The 17,387-nt window shown below is 43.3% G+C and overlaps 3 protein-coding genes across 3 annotated transcripts; all 3 read left to right on the top strand.

The window, feature by feature from the left end:
• LOC128724937 (fibrinogen C domain-containing protein 1-like) lies at positions 1-962 on the top strand. The gene is made up of 2 exons (XM_053818659.1): positions 1-755; positions 836-962. The coding sequence occupies exons 1-2, from the start codon at positions 1-3 to the stop codon at positions 960-962; spliced, it is 882 nt and encodes a 293-aa protein (XP_053674634.1).
• Positions 963-15,295: 14,333 nt separating this feature from the next.
• Positions 15,296-16,548, top strand: LOC128724936 (uncharacterized). The gene is made up of 5 exons (XM_053818658.1): positions 15,296-15,356; positions 15,434-15,791; positions 15,860-15,901; positions 15,963-16,047; positions 16,126-16,548. The coding sequence occupies exons 1-5, from the start codon at positions 15,296-15,298 to the stop codon at positions 16,411-16,413; spliced, it is 834 nt and encodes a 277-aa protein (XP_053674633.1). The 3' UTR covers positions 16,414-16,548.
• A 187-nt stretch (positions 16,549-16,735) lies between these two features.
• LOC128725865 (39S ribosomal protein L54, mitochondrial) lies at positions 16,736-17,357 on the top strand. The gene is made up of 2 exons (XM_053819635.1): positions 16,736-16,916; positions 16,989-17,357. The coding sequence occupies exons 1-2, from the start codon at positions 16,823-16,825 to the stop codon at positions 17,294-17,296; spliced, it is 402 nt and encodes a 133-aa protein (XP_053675610.1). The 5' UTR covers positions 16,736-16,822; the 3' UTR covers positions 17,297-17,357.
• The last annotated feature ends 30 nt before the right edge of the window (positions 17,358-17,387 follow it).

Raw genomic sequence — 17,387 nt, 5'->3', positions numbered from 1 at the left:
ATGCTTGCTAAATCGTTAATTATCTTCCTGCTAGTGGGAATTTGTGGAGTATCCGCTTTTTCCGAGCAAGGATTCAACAACACACACGGTGATCTAAGCGGGTTCCATTTTGAATTACTACTGACTCACCTGAACGCTCTGGAGGAACGAATCGCAACGACGCTGGATGAAATTTCCCACAATAACTCAGAGCTGGTGGAGCTACTTAAGTCTAGCGCCAAAAACTGTGTAACAGCTTGGCAGACAAATGCTAATTTAAAAAGTACCGTTGTGAATTCTGTCGTTGCTGAATTGTATAATGTGTACTTGAATGATTTGGTTAAAACCGGCACCACCGTTGAAGGAAGTTCTCTCAACGAGTGGATCGTATTTCAGGCACGATTCGACGGTTCTGTTGACTTCTATCGCAGCTGGAAAGCCTATCGAGAAGGTTTCGGTGACACACAGAACGAGCATTGGCTAGGACTAAACAAACTGCACAAGATGCTCTCACAACAGCCACATGAGCTGCTAATCACGATGGAGAATTTTGAGAACGAAATAAAGTACGCACATTACGACGCATTCGTGATTGGAAACGAGGACGCAAAGTTCGAGATCAAAACGCTCGGAAAATACACCGGCACGGCTGGGGACTCGCTGCGATACCATGTGGGATCGATGTTCACCACCTACGATCAGCAGAACGACGTCAACACAAGCAACTGTGCTAAGCTGTATCGTGGTGCGTGGTGGTTCAAGGATTGCTATGCCAGGTTTGTGAAGACGCGAACATAAGCTCCCATAAGCGTTGGCAGACGTTCGGAAAGTGATCGATCGTTCCCTTTTATTTTAGCCACCTTAATGGCGAATACACCACCAAGAAGCAAACCTTGGAGAAAGGCTTGATTTGGGTTTCGTTCACCGGACCGTTCAGTTCGTTGAAAAGCTCTGTGATGATGGTTCGACCTCGAGTCGTGTAAATGCAGCCGTTGACGTGTTAAATTTAGTTACATGCACTCTCTACCATCGAATTCTCAACGAAATTTTGAGAGACTTTCCCAAATTAACACCCGTGGTTCCAAAATGTCCTTGTTACCAAAACGTCCTTTGTTTAGTCAGTTATATTCGATTCATTGCTTTCATGCATGCAACTGAACATATTACCATACGAATGGCTTACTTGAGATATATTTTCTTTCCCCTTTGTCGATGAGTGTATGCAAACGAAACTCCGTAATACTTTTTGTCCGTTAAAGCCCCAACTGCACCGCCCTTGAAACGATCAACCGACCGTTTGACCTCAAACTGTTTGGAATGTTGCAAAACGCACGCAAACGCCTCGACCAGCACGCCCAGCAAGAAAAATCAATAAACTACCGCTCGTTCATCGTTTACCATTTCGAAACAAGAGGGAAAAAATGGTTATCTATGCAAGATCCTTCGCCATCGGTTTCGTGTCGTTTTATTTGCTTTTTTATTCGACGAGCTAGAAATAACTCACCAGTCGCCGAAGAAAACGACCCACCTGGCGCTTTGCCCACGGTGCCAAACAAACGCGAACTCAATCGTCAGCGGCCAGACTTTTCGGTTCCTTGCTAGCCCACTCAGAAAGGAATGAAACCCTCAGCAAAGCTTTGGGAAATCAACAACGAACTCCACCGACAAAACGTCACATAAAATTATGATAATCTGCATGTTGAGCCAATCGCACGATATGAATAACTAGCCGTGTCAGCGGCGTGTTTTCAATTAAAATTGCATCACTTCCATTCACGATCACGCCAGTGAAGGCCAAATGCCGATAAAGGTGGAAAACTGTCCCTTTTGGTCATTTTTTCGAGCAAAAAAAGGACACCACCTTCCCCCAACTCCGGTTGAATTTCCCGGTTTTTGTAGCTACTCACGGTGTCTCCAACAGTTTATTCAAGTTTTGTTTTGTTTTATGTTGCTTTTCTGGATCTCTTCTCGTTTTTATGCTCGTCCTGGCCATGGTTGTGATGCTGTCCAGCCCTGTGACAGGCGCCGCTTCGAAAACAAACGATCAAAAACAACTCAGACAACTGCGAGCGGAAATTAAGTCCAAACACGTCGAAAACACCGAACGAGCGCACAATAGAACCGGGGCCAACAGAAAACACATAAATATGCAAATCGTTCTCCCTCGTTTTTCCTTTTGCTGCTCTTTTCTCGCGCCTCGCGCCAGAGTGCCCGAATTGCACAAACCGCTGCACTTTGGACGAAGGGCAATGCTCGCATCAGTTTATGCACACGGGTGGACAATAAAATGGCCCATCCAGCGAACGACGAACCGCTTGAGAGCATCTGGTCCGCTCGTCTGAGTGCTTTTCAATCATCGCATAAATGTCGAAACTTTCAATGGGCTAATAATGCGGCTGCTCATATGTGTGTGCTTTTTGTATCGTCACGACTGGAGCCTTTTCCGACGCTCCCGGCGGATGCATTGTTCTTCCTTGAATTTTGGCATTTATCTCGCATTCCTTCGCAATGTAGGAGAACGAGTACCTTCGAGCTGGAAAGCAAATTGCAACTGTTTCAGAGCAGTGGTAGCTTATAGCATTTAAACTCCACATAAACACATAGCATAAACTCCACAAATTGATTGTTTATTATAAACCATTTCATTAACCAATTATATGCAGCTAAATGAAACTGATATAGCCTCAATTTTCCTGACACTTAGCATAATCCAAACGATAGATAGAAAGTACCCGAAAGTGGCTTTTTTCCTACCACTCAAAACTGTCGGCTAAATGTAAACGAACTTTGGCCTACATTATGCATTCCATTTACTCCATTACATTGGATTAGCTGCGCTCGAGCACACCAACGGTATATGTGCTTGCCAAAATGCAGCCCGGAAAGCAATCAAACACGTCACCACGATCGTAAAAGTGAATTCTGTCCGTGTGTTTGTATGGTGATAGCTTTCTTTTTCGTCATACACCAGTTTTGCGGGCGCAATAAAAAATAGCCCACCCAGGTGAGAAGAAATAAACCGAAAAAAAACCAGAACTTTGTTCACATTGGTCCACTTTTACTATCCCTATACGGCGGGAAAAAAAAAGCAACAAAAGGACATTTTATGTTGAGTTCGTTCGCCGAATGAACGACCTGTCATGTGTACCGCTGAGTGGATTTGAGAATAAAAACCCAATTCCAATGGTTCGTTTTGGGGTACGAAAAACGGCTAGTTGAGGAAAATGAAGGAAAAACGTCCGAACATTCCAATCTGCCTTTCCAGCATGGTTTGAATCTGGTCGGGAAAAAATGCATGGATTTTGTAATGAAATTGCTGTAAAATCGGCCTACTTTTGAATTGCATTTCTATCCAGTTGAAGTATTTTGTTATTGGACGTTGCGCGCAACAGATTGATGAAAATGTTTGATTTAATGATCAAATGAGTAAAACTATGTGCTTGTGAGCTTTATCACCTAGCAAAATATCACTACGTTCAAATAGAGCGTAATCAGCATATTTTATGCAAAAAAAAAAGCGATTTTCAATCAACAGATGTAGGATTCCCGGGACAAGTCGCATGAAGCTTTTTTGAACGAGATCATAGAAAAACATCCGAGAATCAACAAAGCGCACTCGTTGCGTATTAAATCGCCTTAAAGTCCACCATCCTGCTCGCACTAATCGGCACTAATTTCAGCGGAAATTGCATTGCACGGCTTTAGTCCGGCCCATTGTTTCAACGAAACGTAGTTAGCACAAAAGCCTAATTCCCCACGGCTTTGCTCCTAATCAAGCTTAGATCATGTACAATTTATTGAGCACCGGACGGTTTAAACTCCCCCACCCACGATGACGTCACCGGGGAATGCGATCCGGAGGCAAAATTAGCGCCCGTTTGCGTTAGCACACACCTTGGGCCGGGTTTCCGAAAATGAGTGCTTAAAAATTAAAGCCCTTTCGACGGTCGGACGGTTCACACCACAGGCCTAATCAGCTAATGTTGTGGCGCTCTGGAACGTCTCCATTTGCAGACAAATGACCGCTCTCTCTCTCTCTCTCTGCCATCCCCTCCCCGGCCATCTTCCACCCAGCAACAATGGATAGTGCGCATCACTATTTGTAAATCTTGGCACGCTTTCACCCCGGCCATTTCTCGTTTCCTAATCTCACCCAGCCCGGCCACCTGATCCTGACCACTCGCCACTGACGAAAAACGGAAGCAAAACCGATCCCACCACGCCGACCGTCACGGCGACACGTTTTCCGGGGACCATTGCCGAGATTAGGTTCCAACAATGCGCACAGGTCATACCAACCCCGGAAGCTATTTAAGCAGATAAATGATTCATGGCGATTTCTGGCACACGGTCCCGGCTGCTGGAAAGCTCCCCGCGAGGCGTGAAAGCAAAACGTACAGACAGAGAGAAAGAGAGAAAGAGAGAGAAAGAGATTAACAAGGAAAAGGAGATAGAGAGAGCACGCGCCGGCGAAAAGGACGCCGAAAAAGGACAAACTGGAGCGGCGTATATGAATAATAAAATTGAATAATCCTAATGGCTTTAGTACGTGTACCGCGGCGGCTGCTGGGTGACTGTCGACATTCAGCCAAATCCTTCCCAGACCTGTTCCAATTCCATTCGCTTAAGTTTATCCCTTTCGCGTGTGCTTTTGTCGTTGTGGGCTTTAGTTAAAATTGTGCGCATTACAAAAAATGTAAATGGCGTAGCCTCTATTTTCTACCATTTTTAGTTTCGGTGCTTTCCATCCGTTCGCTGATGTTTGAAAAAAAAACTATAAGAGAATCTCAGCTAAGCGCGCATAGGCTTGGGAATGCTCCAGTAAATCAACTCTATCGAAACCGGGCGGGCGGTCTCGTGTTTTGTCGCATAACTTCCGCCTCATTCGGCTATGATTTATGGCTCGGCGCTGAAAGAGAGGAGATTTGATAGTGAAAGAAAAACGAACACTCGCACTTTTACATCACACAAAACTGGGCCACTAGCTCGCTTATCCGTGCCAGCGATGATCCCGAGCCATGAATCAACCGAGAACACAACGGCAACGAAATAACACGAAACTGAATGTTGTAAAAGCTCGACGTCTGCCATAGTCAGCTAAGTCTCGGGTATGTAGTAGCTTACAATGCAAAATTTTTCATCGTTTTCTATATCACGACGAATGAAAATGTCTAATCGAAAGACGATAACGAAGATTGCATTCTATAAAGAAAACGAAGAGCGCATACTATTTCTATGTACAAGCCTCAACTTTTCAGACTCTTTAATCATGAAAAAACGCACACCAAGACTCGACTTATAATGAACAATCAATGACCGTTGGGAGGTCGCCAAACTTTCTGCCCACAAAGGGGCAACCGTTTTATGATATTTATGTTATAATTAAATGATACGCTCTGCTCTACCTCGCAATCGTCCCACAGGTGGGAGAATTCTACCATTCGCTTTTGAAAATAGGGAGCGAAAAAACCACCAGCCACAGCGCAACCCGACCGAAACGTCTGGCCGAGAGCAAAGAAGCTTCCGTTTGGCTTTTGTTTGGGAAAAAAGACTGTGGTCGAGCATCCCTTTACCTTTGGTGATTTGAGGGGAAAAAAATGGATTACCAAGGGAAGAGACATGGCTGTGGGAAAAGGTACCAGGGAACTGGTTTGGTGGCAAATATCACTAATTAATTTCGATAGTTGCGTTAACAGCGTTGTTGTGTGCTAATTAATAAACTGGGATCGATAATGCAGATCATTTTCTTTTATTTTACGTGAGACGCTCAATTAACTGGGTTCTATACAGGTGATTTACATAAATGCATCAAGTTTGAGGTTAAATTCATTATCAAAATTAAAAGCGAATGACATCAACATAATTGATTTCACGAATAAATTGATTTTAAATTGAAGAAACCTTTGACGATCGTTACATTTAAATGAGTTGAAAAAACGATACCTGTAATTGAATATCAATCCTGTCACGACCACCTGTTCGAACCTTTTTGAGGCTAAAAATCCCGTGTAAAAACCATGCAAATGTCCCTCAAAATATAGTTCATAGAGCCTTTTGCTGGCAACGTGTCCAGCACGCGATGATGTTACCGAAACCGGAGCAAACACCGAAGCACAAACTAATACATAATCAGCCCTTACCCTCCTTTCAGACATGAAACAGCCCCATCGAGGAATGGTGGATGACATCTTGTCATCCTGCGCAACTTTGACTACCTCTCGTACAGGTCTGCAGTGGGAAAAGTTTTCCTTTTTTCAAAGTTTCAATGGGCAACCAACAACATCATGAGAGGAGAGAAAGAGAGCAGCATAAAAAGTAGAAGAAAAGTGTACACAAAACAAGCACAAATCTGAACCGACCGAAAACGGACAAGTTTTCGGCCCCGAGTTCGAGGCCGGGAGTTAATCGCGAGCGTGTCGGGCTTCCCTCATTCCCTCGAAGGTCCTTCCTGATCCACCGGTATGTGGTATGCAGGAGAAAAGAAAAGCTCGAGCATGATTTTTCAACCAATCTTTTGCCCGACATCCCTCGAGCGCGGAGCTTGGCTCGAGCGCAAAACAAAGAGCGAAAGAATGGACGAACCCCAACTTTGACAATGCCAGCGAGTGACTTCCTGGCCCGAGACGCCGGTACAGGGACGTCCGTAGTTGGGGAGGGAATCGGAACCGAGCGGAAAATTCAAAAATAAAAGCCATCCAAACTGCTGAGATGGCCCTTTTTTCGTGCCCTTTTTTCCTCCTGCCAAACGGCGGCTTCCCAGCGACGATGAAGGAGCTCTCGGAGCATTATCATTCGGGCGGGATTTACCACCTGTTTGGTACCGAAACAGGGTGGTATTGTTTTTCCCTTTTTTTACTGGTTTGTAAGCGTGTTCCACTTTTTTGTTGACTCTCAGTTTCCATGGCCCAAGCGGAAGCGAGCGCGCGACAGAATGAGTATTTATTTATGCTGAGTTTCCAATGATCGCTTACCCACTCATACATCGGCGGGCAGCATGGACACTGATATGAATAAAATTGTGCATATCACAACATTTGGTCCGGTTTGGTTGAAGGTAGTTTCCGAGAAACCAACGCTGCACGTGCCAGCCACCGCAACATGCCATTTTCCAACGTAGGGGGCACGAAAAACACCACCCCCCAGGACGCGTGTTGTTTTGCAGGCGTACTAGCGGTGGCCAGTGAAATAATCCGCATTCCCTCCGGCTGATGATGATGCCGCTGTTGATTTGAACCGAACGATGATTCAGCGATTCGGTTGCGGCCATTGTTTTACTACAAGACCTATTTTTTTCTTGGTTTCTTCAGGGCATCTTCTGTCTGCCGCTCGAAGATTGTTGCACCACCGTGCGGGTGGCCACTGATTGCATATGCCCTGTTATTCTGTGGATCCTGGGCGATTGTTTGTTCGCCTCATGCTCTCACTGTCTGACCTCGTCATACGCAGCTTAGGCAGTAATACTGCACGTGCGAGAGTGGTGAGTTGTTGTTTTCGTAAATTCTGCGGCCAGTTGCGCAAATTGAGTCAAATATTTGATCATCGGTGATGGATTTTCGGTTCTCGGTTATTCCGCCGGGAGGCCCGTGAGTACTCACGCAGGGCAAATAATAAGCAGCGAGATGATGGACGAAGCTTCCCTATTATTGTTACTCATCTCGACGGTGCGATCTACGTGAGCTCTACTGCGGGTGATTTTACGGATGCTAGAATTATGTTTTTACTAAGGATTTATTTCATATTTCGGCTCAAACCCCCTGCTTGAATATAGTAACTTGAAATTATAATTAAATTGTCACAATCTTCTACCAGCTTAAGGAAGGCAAGGAATTTCAGCAATTCGATGTTTATACTATAACTAGTTCCAGATTGCTGATAGCTCTGCCGAAGTCTTTACCTCTGTGCGTAATTCACATGTTTTTTTTTTATAAATTTATAGGAAATTGTTTTAATTAATGAAGGAAATATGTTAAATCAGCAAATAACGGGTCATAGCAATAACCATTGAAGACGATCACTGCCATTACCATTGCAATTACTTGCATCAATTTGTGCCACACCAAGAAGAGCAGTTCATCGCTCAAACACATCGCCCACGTGACCCATCGCAAGCCCCAATCACTGATTGAATGAAAATATATTCAGAGTAAATAGACCCCCAGAGCAATAGTTCCTTCTGCAAGTCACCAGTGGGCGTCCCTCAGCTATAGTCCCCGATTACCTGCCAGCGGTTTCGAATACTACACACCCGCAGCTCGATAGACCACTGCGTCTTATCGCATCTTACCGCAACTAATCTACCCGCACGCCACCTTATTTGCACTGCAAATGTAAAGCAAACCGCACCCACGTGCAGATAACCTTCGCAGAAACGCCACAAAATCCCACGGCCACGAGGCATCAAGACTTCCGGATTGACGGTGGCGCGTTGGAAGCTCTTGCTCTTTGTCAGAGTCAGCGAAACTGCGACCATGGCAGGTGGAAATGAATATTCAAATTGGTGGTCATTCGAGCCCCGGTAGAGGGAAGGCGTGTGGCCAGAAAATCGCATCAACATGAGAACATCAACGGCCGGTCGGTGTACAGCTTAAGCTGACGCACGTGGTCGCTGATTAATTTCAAACCAATCTACTGTGATGCGATGAATTGGCTGCCTGCAGTGCGGTGTTCTTTCAATGGCCAGTTCCGTAAGGCCATTCATGTCGACTCGTGTATGTTTTACCCGATGTTATGCTGGAACGGCATAGAATTTCATCTAAACTATTTCGCTGACGTCTCGAAGCCTCCTCCATTAACAGTCATTAACATGTGTGTGTGTGTGTGTGTGTGTGTGTGTGTGCTGTTGAAGCCGCAATGGAATCCTTTTGCTTAGCTTCTGCTTCTGCTTTAACTTTTTCTGCCGACCCGGAGTTTATGAAGAAAAAAAAAACCACAAACATACACAATATGAACGCGAATGCAGACTCGGTGAAGGGTAAACTCTTGAGCTAAATGAAAACACCGAACAACGTACCGGGGATGCATTCTGTTCGTAATTACTCCTACCATCTTCAGCGTTTGCTGTTAGAGAAAAAAAGAACGAGTGGTCGTAAACCACCGACCCGGATGGTTCGCCGAAGAAAGCTATCTTGATGAAAAGCCTGTGATAAAGCATACCTTGCTCTCGCGAAGCTGAGCAACACTCTCGAGGAAGCTGAGCAACAGTACAAAAAAGGAGCATCATTTACGATATGGAGTGCATGGAAGGATGAATTAAGTCATTGAGAGCTACCGTCTCCGGTGGTGGTTGGTGCATTGAACACGTAGACACGAGGGCTGTGATGCATAAATGGCCATCTGACGTTATGCCTGAGGAGACCAGATCTGAAGAGGGATTGTGTGCGCTTTCTGTTAGCAGCATTGAAACAAAAACCGACCCGTCATGTAGTGCCGCATAAGTGGTGGCATTTTTTTTTTACTTCAAGATGCACTATTTCGCCGTTGCACTCTTGTGAAGGAAGGTCCTATTACGAACTATTAGAAAATCCTATTTTGCTTCTTGTGGCAAACTGCGCTTTTAGGTGTGTTTGATTTCAACTAGCAATCAACCGCTTTGAGTTTAGATATACCAAAATATCACCAATTAAATATGATGCATACTAGAAGAATTATAACAGAATCATAACGATAATAAAATGTCACTAGCCGCATCAAATTGGTAAGGGAGTGAATTGAAACCCCCTTTTCAGGAACTGCCAATCCTTAAATCATCCCTCAACCGCTATCAATAAGACAGGATCGATAGTGAAATTTGATCGAGTTGGGATCGATCGATCCAATTTGTGGTATTATCCGGATAATCTCGACCCGATTCACGCATTGCAGCTTCCTACTGAGTTTCGGTGAAACTTCATCACGTCGTAAAGCACCTCCATCAGATGCAAAAACCTTCACACACCGCGTGGTCTTTTCCCCGTTTGGAATTAACTGCTCCGTTCGCTGATATCCTGACAGGTAACTGGCATCACTAGAGTTATCCTTTTTCGTTTTGATGCGATACTGCGTGTCTCGCACATGGTTTTATCAATGAAATTCCCCAACCACTACTAAACATGTATGAATTTCTGAAATGAAACGAGGTATACATTATTCTAAATACATTCATAACTAGCTCACAAACAGGTTGTTTATTTAATATAATTAAGTGGTCTACATCAATATGCTCAATATGTGTGAAAATATATGTTTTAAATAGTTCCTTACTATATGTGCTGTAATATTAATTAGATCAAGAGACACGATTATTGTTTTCATAAAAGATAAAATTGGACAATGCCTATTCGGGCTGTCATTTCCCAAAGGCGTGGTACAATCGCACCGCCACGTTCGAATTTGACACATAATATCCGTAAGACCTTGAATTTGCTTTTCAAATGGATTCATTCCTACTTCCGGCCCTTCTATCGCCACTCTGTCAAGCTTTTCGGCTGGAAAATTAAAAGCCACCCGTAACCGGGAGCTTTCGAACCCCGTCCTTTCAAAGGATTAATTAGCCCGTATGCATCCGCTCATGCGGTTCGATTCACAGCCACCGTTGAACGGGGTCAATTTGGCTTCCGGTCGACGTGACACGTCACTTCCGCATCGCCATTTTGTTCTCCACCCCTTCCCAGCGTACACCAATTCCAATCACGACCCTCATGCCCAGCTGCCCGGTCTAAAGATTGCGCGTCGAAAACGGTAATTAGTCAGACATTGGAGACCACAGCCATCGTCCTGCCTCCTTTTCCGGTCTCGGTACGTTACTGGCATCCTTGCGCCCTTGCGGTGCGAACAATGCGCTTCGAAACCCTCACACGGTAGCGAAAAAGCCCATGGCCTCTGATGACCACGGCCTCTGACACAGATACAATTCATTAATTTTTGATGACTACCATCTTTCGCTTTTGGCTCTCGCGCGAACCGATGCAGAAAATAATGAAATGGCCATTCGGGCGCGAATGAACGCCAACGAATGGAAGGATGTAATTAGCGCACCAGCTACCTCTTCCAACGTCACACGGTGCGAAGGGGGGGTGGGAGATCATGGGAGTCGAGTAGTGACGAAATTTGCCTCTGAAAGGAAGCAGGGTTGAGTTATGAGCGGATGTGATTTTTCCTAATTATCTACCATCCGATCCAAGCTCCACGAGATATGGCTTCGTTTCTAGCATTCACAAAGCGGATCAGTTTCAGGATCACGCATCCAAATTTGGAGAGTAGAAATTTGAGATTCGTCCTAAAAAAGGGCTCCTTCGATTCACAGTCTGAGTTTGTGTAAAAATAAAAGCTGCATAGTGTGACATATTCGGTCATTCATGCTACCGACAAACAGGAGCATGATGTAAAGAGATAATGAGAGAAAAAACATGATTTGAAGCTTTTCTCGTCAACTTTTTCGTGTTCTGTCACCATCATAATTAAAAATGATCCTAATTAGCAAGGAGAGTAACGTGTATGTCATTCGTGATATTGTATGAGTCATGATTAATAGCATTTCGTCTGAGAGCTTCGGAAAAAATAGTTTGTTTAAAAACACATCAGTAAGTGCAATAATCAAATCAAGAGTATATTTAACATGTTATAGTGTAGCAGATCTTTAATTGAAGTCCTCACATTCTGCACAGCCAAACACAATGAAATATACACTGACTTTTCAGCTCGATAAATTAGAGAGCTATAAAAACTTTATGATCCGAACTAGAAAGCCTCTCTCTACAGAGCTTTTGCACCGGCAGCGAACCAAAAAAAACAAGAGCCACGACCAAGAGCAAAGACAGAAAAGACGATCAAAGATCAAGCGAAAACTAACACCATCAAGGGGCAGCGATAATATTTCATCCCGACCGTTTCCGCCTAATTTATTCCGCACCCAGGATAGGCATCGCGCTTTCGCCGCCCGGAAAAGCGCAAGAAAAAAGAATTTCCCTGAACACTCGAAACCACGACTAAACGGTGACGAGAGCCAGCGCGCGAGCCGGACCAGAGTCGAAACGGTCTAACGGAAATGAGCATTTCGCCGTCGGTCAAATCCTGGCACCGCCTGGCAAATGGTGGCACCGAAAAGTTTCTGCCTCCTTCCGCAAGGACTTTCACTTCCCTCCCCACGAGGGTGGATGCTTTACCCGCATCCTGTCTAATGATATCCTATGACAACGTGGTGGGGCGAAGATCTCCAAAGGGATTTCACTACGGCGTTTCCTTTTTTCCTTTTTTTTTTATTTCACCATTTCGCTCTCTTCTCACCATCGCCCCACCCCACTTGCACGCTCCAGGGAAGGCAAATACCGCGAACATTCTTAACCATCCCCCTGGCGGGAATCATGAAGCGAACACCTAGCGTACCCGTCAGCCTTACTCCATCTTTTTTCACTCGGGTCGGCTTTCATTACGTGCCGCCTGCTTTTCTGCTTTCACTTTCATAAAGTGATGACTTTTTTCTTTTCACTGGCTCTCTCGCTCGTACGCGCCATTTTGCGCCTCCGCTCGGTTGGCTCGACTGGGAGGTTCGGCCACGACCACCGGAATGGAAAGTTTACGATGGCGCCTGAATACTTTTTAATCAGATTACTGCCCCTTCGCCTTCGCCGGTGCGGCAAGTACAAGAAGGGACGCCACCTCATCTACCGTCTTCCTTCAGCGGTCCGTAAATGCAGCGCAAAAGGAATGCTCGTCGCCGCCGGAATTTTTCCTCCCTCACGAGCGCTTTCCGTGCCGGTGGAAAATCGCGCACGTTCCTGGGAAGACCAGGGAGCTACGGCTAATGCGAAAATCTTCACAACATTCGTCGGATGGGTCGCGTTCCGGTAGGGTTATGATTTCATTACGTCCCGCGAAAGGGAAGTGATCGGCTTGGGCGGGGGAAAACGAAGGATGACACAGATTTGCCGCTAACTGGCCCTAACATAGGCAGAGCCGATTGTGCTGGCGTTCACAGTGCAGGAAAGAGAGAGGAAAAAAATAACGCTCCAATTAATTGCAATCAAAAATGGGTTAACGTCCATCACGGTGTCTGCGATTACCTAGAATTGAATCAAATCTCAAACTGAAAGGGAACATTTCCTATTCATTTTGTAGTTCAAGTGTACGTATTTGTATAAGTATATTGCGCATGTATAACATGTATTCTAGCTCATTTGAGAAACATTTTTTGTGTATTACAAAGGATAGTTTTTTTTTCAAGCACCTCCTCCATCTATTTCATAATGCAAAAGATTCTGTATTTCCGGCTGTTTTTTTCTTCTACTTCAAACCCATTAGCACATGTTTGTGGCATCCTCTACACACTCTGATGAATGCAATTTGTGTGTGATAAAAAAAACTCAGCTTCCTTGCTCAACATACCGAAACATTCCTCCTTCGATTGCCGCAGCATGCCTGTGGCATCGTGTGGAAAGGAAATTATTTAGAAAATTCCATTCAGGGAATTGTTGCTCCACCTCATCTCAGCCCTTCCACACAACCCATTTAGTCGTAAAATCTGGGGGGTCCTATGCTACCCATAAAAGCATAGCATCGAATTCGCTCAGCTCTGCCTTCCCGCCATGTCTGCATTGAAAGAAAATCGTCTGCGGTTGTCTGCGGTACGGGTGAGAACAAGCTTCAATTTAGTGACTGATGTGCAGTAGGGAGCAACACTCCCACTTCCAAAGGGAATACATACTCCCGGTTCATTGCAAATTACTCCACGACACCTTCCCGTACGGTGCGGGTTTCGAGCTCATTTGGGACCCATCCGACCGAACAGGAGCTAGAAGGAATTGGCATTTTTTTTAGTCCATTTCCGTTTCATAGTTCAATTTCAATTTGATCGTGCCTGAATAGAACGAATCACTTGCGAAACGAAACGGGTTTACGGTGAGAATTTGAACTGTTGGGTCACACCAATGGGCCTGGTAGCTATTTAACACTGGACATAATAAGTTTTAACAAATTTTAACAACTCTTTAAAACGTTCATGAGCCTCCGCTGAGTTTGATTACTGTAAATTCTTCGTGTTACTTAGAAAACCGATGAATAATAGAATCTTTTTGAAATTTTCTTTCTTGATTCTATTTTCTTTTATTCATTTCTTTCTTCTTTAGGAACAAATAAGTAATTATACTAGGTTCGGCTGGACATGTACCTAACGAGATTTGATAGTACCTATTGAAAATGGCGACCTAAGCTCACAATACACCATTTTAAATTTCACACCCCTCCATAAAGAACCTCCCTTGGGCTATAATCATAAGAAATCAACGCAACCCTTGCTCTTGTGCCAAATGGGTCGAAATTTCTTCAACAACAAAAGTTATATGGAACAGCTCTACCACAAGTCACACAAGCATGTTTTTTTTTGCTGTAAATTTTGCCTGAAAATTTGTCCTCGTTCATTCCCCCAGAATTTACCTATAAAACGTGCTCTCACGTAGCCGTTCCAAATTTTCTCTCTGAATCTGTTTGCACGAAGCTTCTATCGAAACAAACACGTGCGAATTTGTGCGCCAATAAAGGTCGTCAGGCCAACAGCGCCATGGCATTAACATTTTCAACTGTACAACTCAGAATGCGAATGTTGATTGCAACTACGACACGAGATGAGCACAATGAATCATTTTCTGAATATTACTTTTATAAATATAGAATCATTTAAGTCGTCTAATTATGTACAGAGTCTATCCTATAATTAAGAGTAATGTTTGATTTTAACAAATCATTACGTAAGTTGATCTTTGATGAAACCTCTGAAAACTGTTATAGAAAATTGATAACTAATGAATAACTAATTAATAACATTAATGTTCAGTAATTCTAATAATGCTTACTTTAATGAATATGCCCTTCGTTTGAGTTGTGAGAAGTAGTCATGGGAGTCTAAATAGTGGGTAAGTAAGCAATAAAACTAGTGTATTGTAAAACAATTCAACGGTTATAATAAGCGGAACTGAGATTTAAAATAATACTACCATTGCAACATTGACATTAAGGTTGTCAAAAAAGGTGCTAGCGCGTTTATTTATGTATACATTCTTGATACTGTTTACGCTAAACATTGCATTTTTTAACTAAAACTATATTTGTAATTTACATGCCGTAGTTAAATGTGATCAAAAAGCTTCCGTACATTGTAATATTGCATGATACTGAATGTGTTTTGGGTTGTTCTTTGATTTCAATAGGCGGTGAACTATTTTGCATCGTCAACAACAAATTAGCATACGCAACCGACTGTGTCGTACCCGTAACCTGCTAAGGCGCATCTTTAGAATAATAGTTCTGATTTTATCAAAAAAAGTAGGAGAACATCAATTTATAAAACATGATACGATTCATTATAGTGATACTTTTAGTGGTAACTTTTAAAGTACAAGCGACTGAAGGTACGGTTATCATGTAGGCAAATTTACAATGCATGTGCTGACGTGAATAATCACTTTGTTTAATTTTTTCGCTACAGATTGGACAGGGCGATGGTTTCCTAAAGAACCAGTTACAATTGCTTCAGAGGCCGGTGGTATAACAAGAGACAGTAGCAGTAGGCTGTCGAACGGAACTGAACATACAAATTCGGCTCGTATCATTATGGGAATCGAAAATCCAGACTGTGATGATGCAAATCATGGTTTGGAGATGGACTTCGATCCGTACAACATTACTCATTCCACGGTTTACATGTGCCTAGAACCGAAGGCTGACTACAAAGGCGATTACAATATGGACGCAATTATCACGGAACATATTGTGCCATCTGCTTACGTAGCCAATCATAAATGTATGAATAGTAGCATAGAATATTCCGAACGGATTCCATCATAGTAAGTTATAATCAAGAAAATCGTTATATTATTGTTGTGTATATATATCACATCCTATTTAATTGCAGTGGAACACATCGTCCGCTTTGGCCGAAATATGGTGAATACAAGTGAGTTTTTTATGAACTAGCTTTACATAATGTTCTAATTGTTCTTCTTGATTGTTAATAGGTATGTTCCTCCTCAACGTTGGCTGCATAGCAGTGAACACGGTGCGGTAATTGCTCTCTATCACCCATGTGCAAACAAGCAACAGGTGCGCATTAGCCAGCTTTTCTTTTAGAATGAATATAAGTAATCCATTGTTCTACGAAATGTTTCTTCTCTTACACAGGTAGACGAACTTAAGCAAATTGTAAAGCGATGTCTTTATCGACATGTTATAACACCGTCCCAACTTCCGAACAAGGACCGTCCGTTTGCACTCGTTACTTGGCATGCAACGCTCGAATTTTCTGTTCTTCAGAGCACTATAGTCGAATCATTCATTGAAAAGTATGCTCTTAAAGGACCGGAACAGACTCATCGTGACGGTCAGTATGATCATCTGCTAGAAGAAGCGGCCAAAGTGGTTTCAACAGAAGATGACAGTGTGCTATGTCCCAAAAAACAACGTGACTAATAAATTGGGGACAATCTCGTGAGCGAGTACCGCTTTCCTTGCCATGCGCATATCTACAGGAATTTCCAATCGATGTAAATCAATGTGATATATTGTTCTTTTTAATGATGGTGCAAAATAAAAAAAATATGATCTGAAGGGCAAATCATTGATTTTTTTTCCATACATCGCCAAAATTTTAAAATTGTATTTGAATATTACTACCTTAAAAAATGTTTATATTTATCGCTCTTGGCATAGACGACATCTCTTGTATATTTACCTTGATATTTTGAGAGTTCATACGAAAACAACACGAGACGAGCTCAAAACCAAAACAATACCGGCGCAGGATTGCGGCCCGATTAAATAAAGAATAACGCTAGTTAACCACAGATTTTAGTGTATTTGTCTATAGAGTTTTAGGATAATGAGCAGTCTATTAGCCAATTTGGTCCCACTGTTTAGGCGTAGTGTTATACAGCTTTCTGCCGCTCGAAATTATGCAACACCGAAGGCTGGAGGTTCATGTTCACAGAGAAACGAATAATTGTAATCCCAGTGAATTATAAAACGCTTATTTTCTCTCTTCGTAGGAGCACTCGGTGGATCAAAGAAAAAGAAACTCGGAAAACTGGGTCCAGTGGTGGAAAAGAAAGTTATTCCCGTAGAAACGGATACGAACCGTCTGGTAAACTACGTGTGCGGCAGTAACATACTGAAGCAAGGTGAAGATATCAAAATTCAGCCCAATTCCGAGTATCCCGACTGGCTTTGGACGTTGCACGTTGGTGCTCCGCTAACACTTGAGCAAATGGATCCCGATACAAAAGCGTACTGGCGGAAACTGAGGCGCATGGCGTTACAGCGAAACAACAAGTTGGCAAAGCTGAAAAAGTTTTAGTTGTGCGACGCCGTGTCATACTTCTCAACGTTACGAGAAATTTATAATTATATTGTAGAAAGTGGTACGAGGATGAAAATAAATCGTTAGA

Source organism: Anopheles nili, chromosome 3 (assembly GCF_943737925.1).
Source record: "Anopheles nili chromosome 3, idAnoNiliSN_F5_01, whole genome shotgun sequence".
Taxonomy (NCBI): domain Eukaryota; kingdom Metazoa; phylum Arthropoda; class Insecta; order Diptera; family Culicidae; genus Anopheles; species Anopheles nili.
Note: the sequence above shows the minus strand (reverse complement) of the source record. Positions and strands in the feature narration are given on the sequence as shown.